The sequence below is a fragment of the Candoia aspera genome, chromosome 13 (assembly GCF_035149785.1).
Source record: "Candoia aspera isolate rCanAsp1 chromosome 13, rCanAsp1.hap2, whole genome shotgun sequence".
Classification (NCBI taxonomy): Eukaryota; Metazoa; Chordata; class Lepidosauria; order Squamata; family Boidae; genus Candoia; species Candoia aspera.
In genome coordinates this window covers 10,704,881-10,722,232 of record NC_086165.1, presented here as the reverse complement: position 1 = coordinate 10,722,232, position 17,352 = coordinate 10,704,881, and the positions used below count along the sequence as shown (strand labels likewise).

At 38.3% G+C, this 17,352-nt stretch overlaps 1 protein-coding gene across 1 annotated transcript; it reads left to right on the top strand.

Annotated features, from left to right (window-relative positions):
• Positions 1-1,941: 1,941 nt before the first annotated feature.
• FSD2 (fibronectin type III and SPRY domain containing 2) lies at positions 1,942-16,874 on the top strand. Its single transcript, XM_063314241.1, has 12 exons — positions 1,942-2,420; positions 2,514-2,609; positions 3,557-3,790; positions 5,803-5,825; positions 7,390-7,511; positions 8,267-8,431; positions 8,811-8,945; positions 9,563-9,716; positions 11,221-11,354; positions 12,913-13,045; positions 15,713-15,889; positions 16,547-16,874. Exons 1-12 carry the CDS (start codon positions 2,022-2,024, stop codon positions 16,794-16,796), a joined length of 2,022 nt encoding a protein of 673 aa, XP_063170311.1. The 5' UTR covers positions 1,942-2,021; the 3' UTR covers positions 16,797-16,874.
• Positions 16,875-17,352: the final 478 nt, after the last annotated feature.

Sequence of the window (17,352 nt, the reverse complement as noted above, 5' to 3'; positions counted from 1 at the left end):
TTTTGTATCTTCTTTTTCCTTTTGTTCTTCAGCAACTCTACTACAGTAGACATTTTGCTAAAGCATAAATGGCATTCTCTAAAACTACTCATCTGACTTTGATAATTTCACATTTCCCCCCCAAAATGGAGTGTATTAGTTCCTAATTCTCTTCATCCTCACAGTTGGCAATTGATGCTCCTATATGCTCTTCCTTCCAGAGATTTAAAGAAGATATTTTTAAATGGGTCTCTCTGGGATTCCAAACTTTCAGGCCTCGATGTTTTTAGTAGGATTTGGATTTGACATTTTCTTCCATGACATTTAAGGAAGATTTAGTGACATGACAGCAGGTGCTGATCTATCTTTGCTCCCTCGCTAATAGCTGGCATGCTACTCGTGGAAAAAACCCTTGTCTAATGTTACAGCAGTAAGTTTTCAGTTGCAGAAAGATGGCAAGGATCTTGAAAATCAAGTTTTGATAAGGAGGAACAGAAGTACTTCACGATCATTTGACCATAAGAAGAAATTATGGATCCTTAACACAAAAGGCAAGTATTCTTTCTAAGAACATAATGCCTCAATTTTTTAAAAAAGCACAAGCACATTTTTCAAGCTAAGCTACTTAAAAGTGCTGCCTCTGTGTTTGCATGTAGTTATTCCTGCTGCACAATCTTTACTTAAGATCTCACGCCTGATCAACTAATTTCGATTAAGGGCAATTTAACAGCAGTGTTTCTCTTACAATCCACCACACGTACAACCTATTTTCCTACATGCCTGAAAGTGGTATTTTGAAAACTCTGTTCATGTTTTATAAATTGAACTGAATCAAATGCTTGGCTTTATACTATATATATAATGTTGTTTAGCATTCCTTCAATTCTCAGATAGGAGCAACTTTTAATGGAAGGCTTGGAATAGAAGGGGGAAATTGCCAGGAAAATCCTTTTGCTCTCTATCTAGAATCAGTTTTAGAGATCTGGATTGTTGGATTCTGTCCCTCGCTGCTGTTCTGTACTCTTGTTGTCTTTTCATTGGTTTCCTCTGAGCAGGGATAGGAGTCCCATGGAGCCACATTCAAAGGTCCCAAGCCTCTGACTTCGCTACACTAAGTTAGTATTTTTTTTAATCTGTTCAATTGTGTCCAAATCTTGGAGACTGCCTGGACAAGTCCCTGCAGTTTTCTTGGCAAGGTTTTTCAGAAGTGGTTTGCAATTTCCTTCTTCATGAGAAGAAGAAGACTGAGTGAGACTGGCCCAAGGTCACCCAACTGGCTTCATGCCTAAGGCAGGATTAGAACTCACAGTCTCCTGGTTTCTAGCCTGATGCCTTTAACCACTACACCAAACTGGCTCTCATAAGTTAGTACAGTGACTTCAATAATGAGGAAAGGTTGGCCAAAACCTTCCTTGCAGCCCTTGGCAGCAAACAAAGCTCTGAGTTGTGCATAGTCCACAATGGCTTAAAACTGGTAACATGACTTCCTATCATTCTGAGAGAGAAAAACTATACTGGAAGCCCAAATTAATGTATTTTAACAGGAAAGGGAATCAACCTCCAAATAACAGGAAAAAGGCTTAAAAATATCAGGTCCACCTGCATATGTGACACAACCTCCCCTACTTGACATCAGTCTCAACCACAGCAACCTCTGGCTATCAGAAAATTAACTGGGGTCTACAGTCCTTTTTTGTTCCTTATTATCTGTATCCTAGACATCCAGTTCTTCCATCATGCATCCTGATGACTTCAAGATACATCTATGTATTTTTCTTGGCAAGAGAAGGAAATGGGTTAACGTTACCTTCTTCCCAAATGTTTTCTCCAGTTCCCGGGATTTCCAATCCCACTGGATTTCCTTATGGTCTTCTGATATTAATCAAGTTGATCCTTCTTAGCTTTTGGAGATGTCAAGTACAATTCTCTTGCAAGTTATACCTCTGTTGTTCTCACAGGTGCTCAATAGTGGAAAGGTGGGATGCGACACACAAGACCTTTCCTTTGCCTGTTGACTTGGTGCCCAATATTCCTTCTCCGCAATGGACTCCCAATTCACAAAGAATGAGCCAGACAGCACCAGGCATAAAGATCATTTGGGTCTTTATGACTCCTTTGAAGACTTAGATTTTTTTCCAGAGGAACCATTTCGAAGGCGAGATCTATCCGTGTGTGAAAACAGGGCAACACAAGATACAGAGAAGCAAACCACACCTTGTGTGGCGTGTCAGGATCAGCAACTCACAGAGAATGCAAGAGAAGATAATGAGAAAGGTGGCAATGACATTCTTGGGGATGAGAAAGCAAGCAGACAGTCCTACCAAGAGAAAGAACTGTACTGTATTACTTGCTGTGTTCCAGTGAGATCCCTCAATAGCAAGTGTAAGGAACACCAGGAGCATGAAGTCATGTCTCTTGCTGCTGTGGTGGAAATTGCAAAGGTGAGGATAGCGTAAGCCAATCCAGATAGGAAGCGGGAAACATTTTGCTAGGCAATATTGCAAGATCCTTAACTGTTTTTTTTGTTTTGAAAGGATGAGCTTCTGAAAAACATTGGCCGATTGGAAGACCAAATCACTCACTTGGAGAGTTTTTCTAGACACTTGGAGGAAATTTTTATTACTGTAGAGGTAAGATGCTCTCAGGAGCTAAGTTAATGATCCTAAGTGAAGTGGAAAGGAAGGTCCATCATAGAGGTCCATCAGTGTCTTGCCATGTCGTACATGGATAAAGAAGAAGGTATGATGGATTGTTTTTTAGTAAGTCAAAGACTTAACACTTAGATGCTCCAACGGTCCAAAATCTGTTGTTCTGCCATCAGAGATCAAAACATCACAAGTATTGTTGGCTTACAGAATCCAAAGTTGCTGTCCTATCCTATTAATTCCTCTTTACACACAGTCACCTGTAGCTTAAGTAGCTTCATCCCTACCTGGAAGGAGGAATCTGCACCCTTTTTTTGATATACTTAACAAATATTTTATTGAAGTATAACTGGCTACTTACTTGCCATTACAGCATCTCACTTGTGGCTTGTCTAGCAAACTACTGTACGTGCTGTTTAGCTTATGACCTCCAGACTAAGATCCATTAACCTTTCCTTCATCCTCTATTTGATTGTAGACTGAATGTCCCTATTGCAGATGTGTACATATAATCAGAAACTGGAACCAGACAAAACCAAGTGATATGGAAAACAATCTTGGTCAATGAGATATTTTCTATCTATTTTGGTAAATGGGTACAGATTAGAGCCTTATGTAACCTAGCCATATATATTTGAGTGTAATTGCCATTGTTCCAACTGTCATGGCATACCTGGAAGACTGTTTGGTCATTCCTACCTTAAGATATCCTTTTAAAAATTCTCTGATTTTTCTGTGGTGTGGCAGTCCTGCATTTTCTAATTCCTAGAACTTAGTACAGTTCCAAGGATTCTTTGCAGGAATCCATGAGGGTTAAATTGATGTTGCATAAATAAAAGTATATAAAATCTTTTCTTTTCTTAAAGCCATATCCAGGTTTGGTTGTTAACTCTCTAAGCATGCTCAATTGAACCCAAAATATTTCCTTCCAGGAGGATTTTACCAGGCAGGAGCAGAACTTTGAGAAGCATTACAATGACATAATACAGATCCTTGAGCAAAGATATGAAGAAAATATGCAAGCTTTGGGGGAGGAAAAGAAAGAGAATCTGGAAGCTTTGTATAAACAGCTGGTCAACTGTGGAGAAAACCTGGATACTTGCAAAGATCTGATGGAAACCATTGAAAATCTTGACCAGGGTGAAAAAAAAGTGGAAGCCATAAAGGTACAGGGCAAAAAGAAGCCATGCTGAAATGTGGTCTTCAATCTCAAAACCATTGCGTTAGGGTTTGTTGAAAAATACAAAGGAAGCTCAGAAGATAACACTGCTAGCGTTAGGAGATCACTTGTTTGGGAAAAAGAGAACACTCAGTCAGGAGAGTGAATATAGATCCAAAAGTTATATAGCATTGCATCTAAACTTCAGTATAGTATGAGGTCACGTTGTGTAGTCCTTCTGATTGGGACATGCTGCCATTCAATATAATTAACATAATCATTTATGCACACAAAAAGCTGATAACTCCAGATACTTACTACAATTTAAAATCTCAGTTACTGTACCCAGTGATAACTCTGGCAGCATGCAATATAATATTCTTACATGTCCAAGAGAGGATTCTCTGTCACATAAAACTGACCTATGTCCTGCCTAAAGTGATGCATGTGCATGGGCAGTCAACTATGGCATGAAGACCCAAGGCAAATTAAATCTGATTTCTTATCTTCACCCTATTTCTCTCACCCAAGAACACACAAATTAGATGGCAAAATTGAAGCAAGAAAAGCTGGTATTCTCAAGCAAATGTCTATCTATCTATTTGAGGCTGAGCTTTCTGTTAAGCACCGAATAAAGGCAACCACTGTAGGGAGGTGTCCCAAAATATATTTGGTGGCATTGAGACACAGCACAGATCATTAATGTCTAACTTAACTGCGGCTCAATAGGTCTGCGACTAGAGAAGCTAGTTCAAGGAAAGGTCTGTGGTTTCACAGCATAACATCTGTTTTCTACAAACAAAGCTGCAGCATTCAATCGTAAGTAAAGGTATTGAAGTTAGAACTGAATGCCTTATAAACAGCTATGTGTTTTCAAGGAGATGCACTCAATCTACTTATTGAATTCATTTATTTATTACAACATTTATATACTGCCCTAACTTATGATAAGTTCAGGGTGACAGGTGCTTTATAAAATGCCCTGGGGGGGGGGAATAATTCATCTATCAACAGTTTGAAGATGATTACACAAGACATCACAGCAGTGTACTAAATCAGAAGGTTTAACAGTCCAGTTTAAACAAATTGCTTGCTGATGTGTTAGCAGAGGCTTTGAGGGGTGGGCAGATGGTGTCAGTAAGGATATTACAGGTAATTTCATTACACTGATTTCTCTAATTTTGCTCTGGGCTATCTATGGAGGAGGGGTTGTCTGACTTTTATTAAGAATTGTAGAGATGGACATGCCTTGCATCTTTGCCTGGAATTCTCCAGTATTTTTTTTTTCTTTGCTATTTGGAGCCATCTCTTTATTTTACCTTTAGATTTAACAACAACAACAAATCTTGATTTTTTTTCCCTCTCTTAAATGCTCCTTCAGTACAAAAACAAAAAATATTTCCACTGCATCCATTCTCAAGGTATGTGCCAGAGAAAATTGCTAATATTTTCTCAAAAAGAACCCACAGTTACAATACTGAAAGGATCACGTGAGTCCAGAGCTCCTCACCAAAACCAGCGGGTCTCTGCGGGAGTCACTGTTCTGGATTCGCTGCTAAAGGGGCTATTGCTGTGTAATTATTAAATTATTGTAATTATTAAATTATTAGTTTGGAAGTATTAAAATTATAACTTGCTGTTCCTAGTAGGCTCCTGAGACGGCATTTTTATTTTGCCTCCTCTTCCCTCAGTACAAGATTGGCTTTGAATTATGAGAGATATATTCTGCCATTTTTATCAGACATCATGTGACGTTTATGAAGACGTTATTTCAACCTCTAGTTTGTGATTTCAGTCGCAATTCTCTAAGGCATTTACCTCACTAGACATATTAGGATATACTTTTGAGGAAATCTGCACAGGATTTTGCCATGAAAATAATACAGCAATTTTTAATAACTTGTCTCATTTTGAAGTGACTTGGGGAGAAGTCAGCACATCATTATTACATGTCCGTGTGCGTATGTGTGTGTATATGTGATGTATTAATGTAATCATCAATCTCTCTTTCTTCAACAGACTGCAGTTGCAACAGTTCACAGGTAATATAAGAGCTTTCCTTAATTTCCTTAATCCCTCTATATATCTGTCACAGAATTAAAATCTGGCCTTACGGTTAATTTCCTTGGTATACTACTGTTGGGAGCAATATTATATGTGGGTTGTCAGTTATGGAAAGACTTCTACTTCTACTTATATGGGATAGAATATTAGTCATGATAATGTAAATTAATAAGATTGTTTTTAAATTTGATTAAGGGGCTCATTTACATTGTGATCTAAACGTATTTTAACATTTAATTGGAACTTGTAAATTCAAATTTAGAAATTCTTTTAAATCAGATGGTTCATATTTTAAGGCTAATGTGTATATCTTTACAGAATTGTGTCTTGTACTGGTCAGTGACCGTAATAAAATTGAACTGAACAGCTTTCATTTCAGTGCCAAGCAGTTGGGTCTCTAGATTGTTTTTAATTGCTGTTATTTATTTATTTCTTTGTTTTTGCATTCAGTGACGACTCTGGGCAGCTTACAATAAATAAAAGGATAAAAATTCATTATACAATATAATAGAAATAAATAGAAAATGTAAAATGTAAAATATAACATATAAATATAAAATCTAAGGTGGTCATGATGGAATTTACCAGGGCTGCATCATGGCACCAGCCACCTGCACGATTGACTGTCCCCCCTCTCGCCCCAAGCAACGTGGCAAAGCCAGGTCTTAACTCCCTTTCTAAAGGGTGGGAGAGTGGGGGCCAGCCTCACCTCTGGGGGTAAGTTATTCCAAAGGTCAGGGGCCACGGCAGAGAAGGCCCTCCTCCTGGACCCTGTCAATTGGCAATCTCTCATGGACAGGGTCCTTAACATGCCCTCTCTGCCTGACCAGGTGGGATGGGTCAATGTAGTGGGGTTCCTCAGTTATTAATTGCATCCCATCCTGAGATCTGTTGATACGGGGCAGGGGTTACATAAATTAATAAATAAACAGAATATCTTTCAAGATGCTGGTGTCAGACCTGCATCTGTGCTCAGCAAACAGAGTATCTTCTCCACTATTGTCCTACTTTTTGAACATGGTTACTGGGCTCAGTTTAAAAGACTTTTGTTTGGGATGATTAGTTCCATATCAACCTTACGTAAGCTTTAAAATGACCATGGATGTCATTGTTGCAACCAGCTGAGCATATATGATGTGGTGGTCTTGGTGGTGATGTCATTGATGCTGTAGAGATTCAATTTCCCTATAATCTTTATCCCTATAATCTAATTATCCCTATAATCTTTTACATATTTTATATATAACCTTTCCCCATAGTCTTTTAAACAGAAACCAGAAACATTCTCATTTGAACTTGCATGTGTCATTGAACTACTATTTTAAAATAATGTTGCATTATTTGGAAGCCTGCAGTTCTTAATTATCATGTTTAATTTGGGATTTTAATGCTGTATTTTACAGATATTTCTTTTGTGAATTGATTCTGTATTGAATAGAAGAGCGAAACCCCTGTATTAAATATATAATGTAATAGAAATGTTTTGAAATAGCATAAATATTAACATAGGCCAGCTAATGCTGATTTCTGTGGCATTTTCAGATTGCACACCTTCTTGAAAAAGGATGTGAATGTACACCTCTCAACTCCAGCTGAGTTTGAAGACCAAGTCATTGATTTCTCAGACATTCAGGAACTAATGGAGTCTGTTAATTCTTTCCCAAGTAAGTCCATTATGATACCAAATACAAAACAGCAGGTTGAGTTGAAAGCTGTGATTTCATTTCCTAGAGGAAGTGCTTCAGAATGCACAGTTAGAATACTAGAACTTCTCCAGCAAAGGAACAGGCCCAAAGATATCATTAGACCTTTGGAAGAGTTTCTTCTGCATGAGAGACTACTGGAGAATTTCTGTTATTGATGCTCCTACTTCATGTGCCCATGGCTTATATCAGTCTCAACATATCAGCAAATTTGGACAATCCACCAGTTTGCAAAAAAATAAAGAGAAGAGATCTCCATAAATGAAATCTCCATGTGCTCAGTTGGCTGCAGAATTCTGTCAGGGAAGGAAATGCAGTAGACAATGGAACATGTCAGGGATGTGCAATATGTTTCATCTAAAAGCTACAGTAGACCTTTGAAGATGTGCTGGAAGCCACACTCCAAAAAGTAGGCTCAGTCTAGAAGAATCAAGTAGGTCTGGCCAAGACAAAAAAAAATGATTTGATTTAATTTACACTGAAGTTGGATGAAACGTAATAAAATGTAGCTAATAAGATTTCTTGCTGTTGAAATGCATATCTCACAGATGCTCATGGAAGTAATATGGATCTTGATAGAAAAGGAAGTCCATCTCCTGAGTTAAATTCCATCCTGGGGCAAACCTGCTTTCACCAGTGAGCAACTGCTAAAGATTGAAAGTTTCCAGTCCTCTTACGCAAAATCTAAAAACAGATTTCCCTCTTCCTGATTTCAGTTCCTTCACCTCCTTGTGCACCAGTGATGAATGCTCAGGATCCCAATTCAGCTACGGGGACATCTGTGAAAGTCTGCTGGAGCTTTTTCTCTGAAGATATTGTAGAAAGCTACCAACTCTATTACAAACGAGCGAGCAATGATGCATCAAACAAGGAACAGGAAGGTAAAGAGGCCAAAGCCAGATCAGGTGGAATGAAAGAAAATGGCTCTAAATAAACTCTTACTGGCACCATCTGCCTTGAGGTGGATCTGCCAAGATAGAAATGAAGGTGGCATTTCTATCTTGGCAACCTGCTGCATTTCTTATTAGCATCATGATTGCTCCAGTTACTGGAGGTTTAATACAACCATTTTACTTGTTATTTTGCCCCCAGGCCATTCAGTTTTCTGGATCTGGAGATTTCCAAAGTGTTTATCTGGTCTGTGGCTTGTTCAGTCCTAGCCTAGTTTAAAAAGAAAGGCGAGAGCATAATACGCTGATACTCCTGAATGAAATACGCAATTATAAACAGCTCCTTAAACCTTGTACTTTCCAATTGCAGAGTTTAGGCTGAATGTGAAAGAAACCTACTGTACAGTTGTTCAGCTGGCACCTAATACACAATATGAATTTTGGGTAAAGGCAGCCAACAAAGCTGGGATCAGCTCAGTAAGTGAAAGAGCGGTGTATATGACAGGTAAATGGCTTCCAATGTTATGATTTGGTTTAGAAAAACAATAAACTTTTATTGACATATGCCAAGTGGAAAGCAACCCATCCAAACCTAATATTTTGTAAGGTATGGGAGAGAGATTAAGATCACAATCCTATCCATGAAGGTTTATCCAGACTGCACTGAATTGAGGTACTAATCTTTCTCAGAAACTCAGGAACAGTGAAGATTTTTCATATTTTGAGGAAAGTGGGGATTTGTAATGCCACCTTTTAATTTTTTAAATAATGGGTTTTTTTTAAGTTTCACCATAATTTTATAATAAAAACAATCATATATCCTCTATTGTTGTCTTACTTTAGTTATATTAAAGGGTGGGGAAGGAGTTTAAATCAATACTGCCATTTTATTCATAGCTTTTAAATTGAATTTGCTAGATTTTGAATTATGTTATTTTAGGATTTATTTTGTGTGGTTTATTGGCTTGAATGCTGTTCCTGGCTGGAAAGGTGGCCTAGAATCCAAAGCCCAATTTTTCATCAGTGGGCTTCTAGTCTAGATTTTCACTCAACAAAAAACAGCTTTCTTTTTTCAGTGAAATTAGAACTAGTGCTTCAAAAGACTGTTGTTTATGATTTTAGCTCCTTTGCCGCCTGTTATCAAAGAGGAGGTGATTCAGAGCTGCCAACACTCTGCATTGGTGCGATGGGAATGTGGAAATACGAATCCTGTGGATTCCTACACTGTTGAATTATCCAGGCTGACCGGTGGAGATGGAGGAGAAATTCTTTCTGAGTAAGTTGCACAGGGTTTGAAATGCACATGTTGCATTGATTTGATAATACTTATTTCTTTCTTTATTACTCAGACCTACTGGCCACTTCAATTGTATCCAACTCTAAAGGGCATACCCTCCATTTCCATGATCAGGGCTACAACGATGCAGTAAAGCACCAATACTATTCCAAAATTTTTGTGGTTGGTTTTACAAATTATCAGTTTCATACTTGTGAAAATATAACATGATTTTATGGGGATATTGAGTGATAACGCTGGATCTTTTTAGCAGAGCATAAAATCACACTTGGGCACAAGGCCAAGAAGCAAACGCTTACTCAACCCTCCTGAAACCGTTGAAACCTCAGGTCAAAGGGGATGTAAAGGACTCTCTCATTTCCCAAAAGGTTGCAGTGCTCAGTAGGCATGGGATCAGCAGCACAGGACAAGATCTAATGGGTCTCGAATGTGGGCAGGAAAAGCACACCAACCAATGAGCAGAATAGGGGTTTTTTTGTGTTTTTGGCTACCAACAACATGGCTGCTCCAGACCCTGTTTCCTACTTTTTTTTAAAAAATTACTTTTCTGTCTGGAAACACTCATAGAATATTCATTCATATTTGTTGTAAGAAAGGGAAATAAATTATTTCCTGCCTAGCAATGCCTCAAAGAAAGCAGAGATGCACAACGGGGTCCTATCTCCCTCTGACCATTCCCTTGGTACTTTGCTTTTCTCTGGTCAATTTCAAAATCCTGGCTGGCTGGCTGGCTGGCTGGATGGATGGATGGATGGATGGACTGTCCCTCTGTCTGCCCGTCTGTCCATCTGTTTGTACATCTGTCCGTCTGTCAGTCCGGCCGTCCGTCGTCTGTCTGTCCGGACAGACAGATGGATAGACAGACAGGTGGAGAGACGGTCTGTGCAGAAGTGCAGACGGAGAGAACAAAAAGTAATAGAAAGAAGAAGCTTCCAATTTCTTCTGCAGCAAATATAAATTCAATTACAAAATTAACACTTACTCTGTGATTGCAAAAAAGAGCTCTTTTTTTTCTATTATGCAGTTTTTTCTAATCATCAGAAGCACAAATCATGAGTGCATTTTTTTCTGTTTCATGGCAAAAGTCTATAAGGGTTTCCAGTCAGCCATAAATATAGTTACTGTATTTTCTCTAATCAAAGAAGTTAATTTAGCCATCTCTGCAAGTTCCATTATCTTCACCAGCCATTCCTCTGTTGTGGGTGGTGTCAAACCTTTCCACTTTTGAGCACAGGATACTCTCACTGCAATTATCATATATAAAAACAGAGTTACATGACTTTTTCTAGATAGCTGTCCATTAGTCCCAAAAGACTTATCTTCTTTGTAAAACTTCTAATAAAATTTATTTTTTTAAAAAAGAGATTGAGGCTGAATCAATCTCTGCCTAAGGTGTCAGGGTTGATTGCAACTCTTGAAGTGTTAAATTCAAGTGTGACTAGATTCAAGTGTGACTCTAAGCATGTTTTCCACTTTTTTCCAGATCTGTTGTTGGAATTCCAAACTGTGAGACAGTGATTCAGCTGGAGCCAAGACAGAATTACCTCCTGTTTGTGAAGGCCATCAATATGGGAGGATCGAGTGAAAGAAGTGAGCCTGCCTCCATTCTTAGCACAGGTAGTAAGAACATACTCTTAGCATTTCCACTTGCAAATTGTGGCATCCTGTTTTATGTTTTCAGTTTGTAAACAGTTTATTTTACTTCATTTCCAGAAATCATCCAAGAGAAAAAAAGAAAAAAAGGAATAAAAGAAATTTACAAATATTGATAAATACTAGAGAAAACATTTTTAAGTAACAGTGATTCATCTCTCCCTGCTAGCATCTTGGATATCTTACATCAATCTAAAGCTTTAAATCAATATTAAAACTGAATTAGTACTTAATAACCAATGATAGTAGGCAGTATAATATAATTTATAAATTATAAGCCAAGATAAAAGATTGTGATAGTTTCTGTCCAATCTGAAAATTCAATCCTTATTAAACAAACACAACAAGCTTAAATTTAAAAACTTTACATTAAGAAAAAAATTAAATTTGGATGCAATACAAGCCAGTTTTAAAAAGTATAGTCCAGAAATGGTTTCCATGTTGAATTTAATACTGTACTTGATTTAGTCAAACAGTCAACAATGCAGAACACTGGTCCATAGGTATTATTGAGTCCTTATAAATGGGATAAACTGGCATCTGGTGTGCCATTTTTTTTTTCCTTTTCCCCTCCTGTTTTGGGAAACTACATGGTGATATAACATTATTCCATAGATGCTGTGGGGAAATGGTAGTTTGCTTGGGTTATAATGTCAGCTCAGCACCCTTCGAAGGGAATCCAATGCTGCTCACATAGAAAAAAGGAAGCGGGGGACATATAAAAACAGAGTTCCATGATTTTTTTTCTAGATGGCTGTCCATTATCCCAAAAGGAAAGTCTCTGGTTTTTATCTTCTTTGTAAAACTTTCAATAAAATTTATTTAAAAAAAGAGAGATTGAGGCTGAATCAGTCTCTGCCTAAGATGTCAGGGTTGATTGCAACTCTTGAAGTGTTACATTTACTTCATCTTCAAGTGTTAAATTACACCCCCATTTTCTATCCCCCCTTCCAAAACAGATTCACTTTGGAATAAAATCACCCGTTCTTTTGCAGTCTGAAGACGAGGTGGTGAAAGTTGGAATGGTATTCGTCAGCCAACTCTTCCTTGCATTAAGTCGGCTCAATGTTAGAGTCAATGTTGATGATTCGTACAGCAGGGGTGGATTGTCCTTGGGATGTCTTATTCCTAGATCCCTTGTTCATCCCCAAGTGGATCGTTAAGAGTGGCCTTCCTGGTGGTCTTCATCTTCCTGGGGACTGATGAAAAACTATCCCAAAGGCATTCCACACCTCCATGGCACAACAGCCTCCATGGCACAACAGCCATTCAGGTGTAGGGACAATGCAGCCACCCTGGAAGACATATATGGGGTCCCCTCTCCAACCTTTGCCCAGACGGAAGAAGCTGCTTGGACAAGCAGCGAAACCTTTCTACCAAAAAGAAAGAAATCCAGTTGCCATGACTTAACCTACAGACATTTTCTGAAGAAGCTGGCTTGGATGAGGGAGGTGGTACTCTGTACATGCTCCAGATTCATAGGATTGAATAGTTACTATCGGCGTGTCACTTCCTCCTACAGGAACTGTGTTTACCCTCCATGAAAAGACAGCCCACCCCTTGCTGTCCATCCTGGAAGATGGGCTGACGTTGGCCTGCCACAAAATTGAGTGTCCCCAAAGCGACATATCCTTTGGTGAGGACAGCTTTACAAGGTACGGGATCCTTATGCCTCTCCTGCATTCTTTAAATCCCATTTTATTGCGTCACTATCCTTTCTTTTAAAAGGACCCACGTCCTCTGAAAATGCACGTTGGACAGTTTAAAACCGTTTGCAACAGCGGAGAGCAAAAGTGGGGAAACAGTCATTTGGGGCTGAGTTTGGGAGCTTTTGTTATTCTGCTAGTGAATTAAGATATCGCATTTGTAGATTAAAGGCAGCATCAATGTATTCTAAATAAATCAAATAGTAACTGTGGTGGATAATAATATTAATACTGCTACTCATAATGACATACCAGATCTTCTCACCAAATGCCTTCTGGCTTGTGGCCAAGATCAGCTGGGAAGGCCTTGCTTGTGACCCATTGGAGGGTTTTATTTATTTTATTTTATTTATTTATTTATTTATTTGTTTGTTTTGTTTTATTTATTTATTTATTTTTCAAATTTAGTCACCACCTATCTCACTCAAAGAGCCTTTATTATTTTTATAAATAACTCAAGGTAGCAAACATACCTAATACTCCTTCCTCTTCCTATTTTCCCCACAACAACCCTGTGAGGTGGGTTGGGCTGAGAGAGAGGGTGACTGGCCCCAGGTCACCCAGCCGGCTTTCATGCCTAAGACGGGACTAGAACTCACAGACTCCTGGTTTCTAGCCCGTTGCCTTAACCACTAGACCAAACTGGTTCTCATCTTAATCTGGGATTGAAGAGCAGGGCTTCTTGGTGGCAACACCCAGGTTAGGATCATTCTCAAAAGGAAAAGAATTGACTACTTGAACGGGAAAAAGTCCTATTCCACAGCTATTTTCTACATAAACCATTATAATGCATTCCAAAGCATGTGACCACCTACAATGTCTCAAGCCACAGAGGTCCAGTTTCTGGGAAATTCCAGGTTTCTTCATCTAATTTTTGTGAGTGAGCATGCCCAGTATAAATAAATAATAAAGACAATTGAGTCAGATCTGTGGACCCCACAAAAATCCAATCATCTTATCTATCTATCTATCTGTAATTTTATTAAAGATTATAATTTCAACAGTAAAAACTAATAGAAACTGAAAAAATAAGAGTAAAGAGTAAAAAGAAAGAGTAGAAGGTCCAGAAAAAAATGAAAGAAGGGAAAAATAGGTAGGCAACAGAAAAGAAAGAAAAAATAAGAGTATGATAAAGAAAAAGAAAAGAAATATATAAAAGAAGTGACTTCCCACCTTCATTACAATTATAAACTATTTTAGTAACTTATCACCTTCTCTCAAAATACAACAAATGATATCTTCTTCCCACATCCCATCTCTTATCTATAAACAAATCCATAAAGCCTCGTCATTTCAGTCCTGATGTCAGCAAAAGTCCATTTAAGGATTACTAGAGATAACAACATATCTGTTTTGACCTTGATCAAATAATCCAACTTCATATTCCTTCCTTTTACTTCTAACAATCTTAATCTTTAGTCCCTTCAAATAATGTCGTAGAACTTGATTTCTTTTCATTTTTATTTTGCCACTTCTCACAAAATTCTTCAAAACTTTAACAAGCCTGTTTTGTAAATCCCATATAGGAAAATTATCCAGGTTTGTTGTTTGTATACCCCTTTTAATTTTTAAGACATCAGTTGGTTTCTTTTGTATGTCCAGTGTAACATCTTTTCCAATGTCATTCTTGAAGCCTGTCATTTTAAAATCCACTTTCAACTCAGTCTCAATCGTGTCAGGTAAAACTTGTTCCTCTTCCATAACATCTTTTAGACACAGCCTATTAAGGCAGACACAATTAAAACTAACTTCTGGGTCCATTGTTCAAAAATATCCTCCAATATGTCCAATGTTAAAATATTTTGCTTCATTCTGTAAGCTGAGTTTAAGTGTCCTTCTCCTTTAATTGTAATCTTTAGTTCCCTCTAGTGTCCAATTTTTAAAATCGTATCTTATTATGTTTTTTTTAATTCAAAACAAAAGCATTTTCCCACTGGAAGGATTCTTTATATTTAATTCTAAAATCTTATTTCAAATTTATCTGGTCCCTTAGTCCATTTGTAACTTTCTAAAATCAAAGTTTTGATCACCCTTTTGCTGTTTATTCCAAAAATAAAAACTTTTTTAAAGTTCTTAAACTTGTAGTTAAAACTTCTTTTGCTAAGGATTGAAGGAAACTCACCTGGTGCTATAAAACTTGTCGATCTTAATAGCTGAAAAGCAATTAACAAGCAATTTCCAAAAGTTAGAAAAGGAAGTATGTGAACTTAGTGTCCTTTCAAAGGTGCCAATCACAGTTTGAGCAAGATGGCTATTCCCTCATCTCCCAGAGCTATAAACCCACCAAATACTGCTATCTTGCATTCTCCTCGCAAGGAGCATCTGTCTGGAGCACTTGTGGGTGGATCTTAAGCCCTCTCCTTGTTCAATTATCGAACGGTTGGTCTACTTGCTGGCTCTTCATTCTGCTGTGGTCATTGGCTCTGTTTTTTGGAGTCATCTTCAGTCTGCCATTTCTTCCCTGGAAGTCTCAAAGATCCAATCATCTTATCCACATGTTAACTAACGCCCAATTTTTGGGATAACAAGAGGATGCAGGAGATGGACTCAACTCCATCAATAAAGCGAATATCTTAAAAGTTGACCCACACTCCCGCCCTCTCTCTCTTTTTCCAGATCCATTGGTATATTGGGATACCCGATCCCATTCCGAGGAAAACATTACTGGGAGGTGGATGTTGAGGAGAACATTGAATATTGCATTGGTGTGGCTTTTGAAAATGTACCAAGAGACAACTACTTGGGCGCAAGCCATTCCTCCTGGTGTATGAAGCATACCATTACTCCCTCCAGGTACAATTTAATCTTAGTCATTGTGATGGAATTGCAACCAGTCTGCAAGATTTTATACTGCAACCAGCTTACCCTTACTGTCCATGGATTTCCTAAACAGCTGAGTGCAGTGAAGGCCACATCAGGGACTACAAATCCCATAACCTCAAATGATGCCCAAGTTCCCTATCCATCTTCAGAGTGAAGGAATCATCCCGCCTCCTAAGAAAAGAAATCAGGGGCTATTATTACTTGCCTTCTATCTGATGAACCAGGCGTAACTTGGCCTGATCTACTTGATGGGTAGAATCCCCTTCTGAAAGACAACTTACCTTGGGACAAAAGTTTAGCACATTCAGCAATGTAAGAAGTACAGGACAGTAGTTCTTTTCTCCCAGTCCTTCTCCTGAATTGTTTTCAGCTCAGAGGAGCAGTACTAAATGGGATGTTCAGATATGTATGTACAGCCGCATTTTCTCCTAAAGAGAATTAGTTGTTGAACACCTCAAGGTTGTGAGTACAGATCTGTATTACTAGATCCTTGCCTGGGAAGCCACATGGGCTCTCGGACCTGATGGAAATGGGCTACTTTTTCATGAGATGCCAATCCACTTCTTGCTAATACCAATTTACCTTTTAAAGCTTCTGATGTGAAAGGGTCCCTTTTCCTCTTTGCAGCCATGTCTATGAATTTCTGAATAATGGGATGACACCGGACATCAAGATCACCGTTCCTCCCCAGAGGATTGGCCTCCTGCTGGACTACGATGAAGGGACTCTCTCGTTTTTTAACGCTGATATCATGCAACACTTGTATACCTTCCACAGCAGCTTTCAAGATTTTGTGTGTCCCTGTTTTGCACTGGAAGAAGTTGGTGTGCTCAAGATTCGGAATGGCATCGCAGTACCCCCACTTGCTGTTTTGTGATTAAGGATAGCAAGACGGCATTCTTTATATGCAATGCAGCACACTTTCGGCTCCCCCTCCCAGCCTTTTCTGTCTCCCCAAAACTTCTGCATTATTTATTTATTAACTTTATTAGTGTTTGAGGCAAGACCATGTTGTGCATAGAGTAAATGCTGTTGAACACTTTAAAATGTGTCTCTTGCTGTTTATACACAAAAACACTTAACCTGATCAGGTGAAGTCCTAACAGTTTCATTTATACAGATATTAAACTTGGTTAGTGTTAACCTAGTGCATTGTGGGGGGTTTTGTTGCTGTTTTTGCAACTTGACTGCTTTTTGCAAACTCAGCCTGTTTGGCTAGATAATGATTTTGTGTATTGCATGCTCCCAGAAAATAGGTTCATCTAGTAAGCAAAGTAAATGTTTTGCATGAACACAGATACGCTATTTTTCTTTATACTATAAAAAAAACTTAAATTGGGTTACAGATAAAGCCAATGGAAGCACAGTTAATGTAGCAAATTGTTACAAATGTTGTGCAGTAGAAAAAATACAGCAGCAGAGAGATAGAAAAA

What these genes read in the sequence shown, in the direction of transcription:
- FSD2 (XM_063314241.1), top strand. Translation starts at nt 2,022, where the DNA reads ATGGACTCCCAATTCACAAAGAATGAGCCAGACAGCACCAGGCATAAA. An exon ending in AAATTTTTATTACTGTAGAG is followed by an intron (nt 2,610 to 3,556) that starts GTAAGATGCTCT and finishes ATTTCCTTCCAG; the next exon opens with GAGGATTTTACCAGGCAGGA. An exon ending in AAAAAGTGGAAGCCATAAAG is followed by an intron (nt 3,791 to 5,802) that starts GTACAGGGCAAA and finishes TTTCTTCAACAG; the next exon opens with ACTGCAGTTGCAACAGTTCA.